Source organism: Aspergillus glaucus (assembly GCF_001890805.1).
Source record: "Aspergillus glaucus CBS 516.65 unplaced genomic scaffold ASPGLscaffold_9, whole genome shotgun sequence".
NCBI classification, from domain to species: Eukaryota; Fungi; Ascomycota; class Eurotiomycetes; order Eurotiales; family Aspergillaceae; genus Aspergillus; species Aspergillus glaucus.
In genome coordinates, this window is record NW_019170461.1 from 1 (window position 1) to 999 (window position 999).

The 999-nt window shown below is 49.7% G+C and overlaps 1 protein-coding gene across 1 annotated transcript in view; it reads right to left on the bottom strand.

Annotated features, from left to right (window-relative positions):
* Positions 1 to 747: 747 nt before the first annotated feature.
* ASPGLDRAFT_1446187 (uncharacterized protein) overlaps positions 748 to 999 on the bottom strand; it is a 679-nt gene continuing 427 nt past the window's right edge. Inside the window, exons 3-4 of the mRNA XM_022541823.1 lie at positions 946 to 970; positions 748 to 900 (exon numbers count right to left, since the gene is read on the bottom strand). Of these exons, the coding sequence (XP_022401169.1) occupies positions 782 to 900; positions 946 to 970 (144 nt within the window). The 3' untranslated portion in view covers positions 748 to 781. The remainder of the gene's footprint in view (positions 901 to 945; positions 971 to 999) is intronic.

Below are 999 nucleotides of genomic sequence, written 5' to 3' on the forward strand. Positions count from 1 at the left end.
GCAGGACACCCTGGTTGATCCAAAACCTATGAGCTCCTGTCCTGAGAATACTACTGGCCTGGGATGTATCAGTATGTTGAGCAATGGACCCAGAACTGCCACACATGTCGCCGCATCACACCATCCAGAGAAGCCCATCAAGGCATCCTGCGCCCTCTGCCCGTCCCTGAAAGATCCTGGCAAGACATTAGCATGGACTTCATCACACATCTCCCACCAAGCCGCGGATATGATGCAATCCTTGTTGTAATTGATTGACTGACAAAGATGAAACACTTCATTCCATGCAAAGGAACCTGCAACACTGAAGAAGTGGCCTGCCTGTATGCCTGCAATGTCTGGAAACTCCATGGACTGCCACAAACTATTGTATCAGATCAAGGACCACAATTTGTTGCCCAATTCTGGAAACATCTGACACGCCGCCTGCAAATCACAAACCTGCTATCAACTGCTTACCATCCTGAGACCGATGGCCAGACTGAAAGGACCAATGCTATTCTGGAACAATACCTCCATGCCTATGTATCCTATCTGCAAGATGACTGGTCTGAATGGCTACCGCTGGCTGAGTTTGCTGCCAATTCTGCCCGCTCTGAGACTACCCATGTTTCCCCGTTCTTCGCAAATTATGGATTCCACCCACGAATGGGATTTGAACCTGTTCTGCCTACCAGCCACCCCACCAGAGATGCTGAAGAGTTCGCCCGTTGAATGGAATTAATCACTGAGTTTGTCCGTGCTGAGATCACATCTGCCCAGGCTCGCCATGAGGAACAAGCTAACCAGAAGAGACGGCCTGCCTATCATTATCAAGTTGGCCAGTACATATGGCTGGATTCCCGCAATATCCGAACCCTACGGCCCCAGAAGAAGCTTGATTGGAAGAATCTAGGACCACTCCACATTGTTGAGATTATCAGCTCGCATGCTTATAAGCTCAACCTGCCCGCCAGCATGAGAATACATCCTGTGTTCAATGTTAGCCTGCTCCGCCCT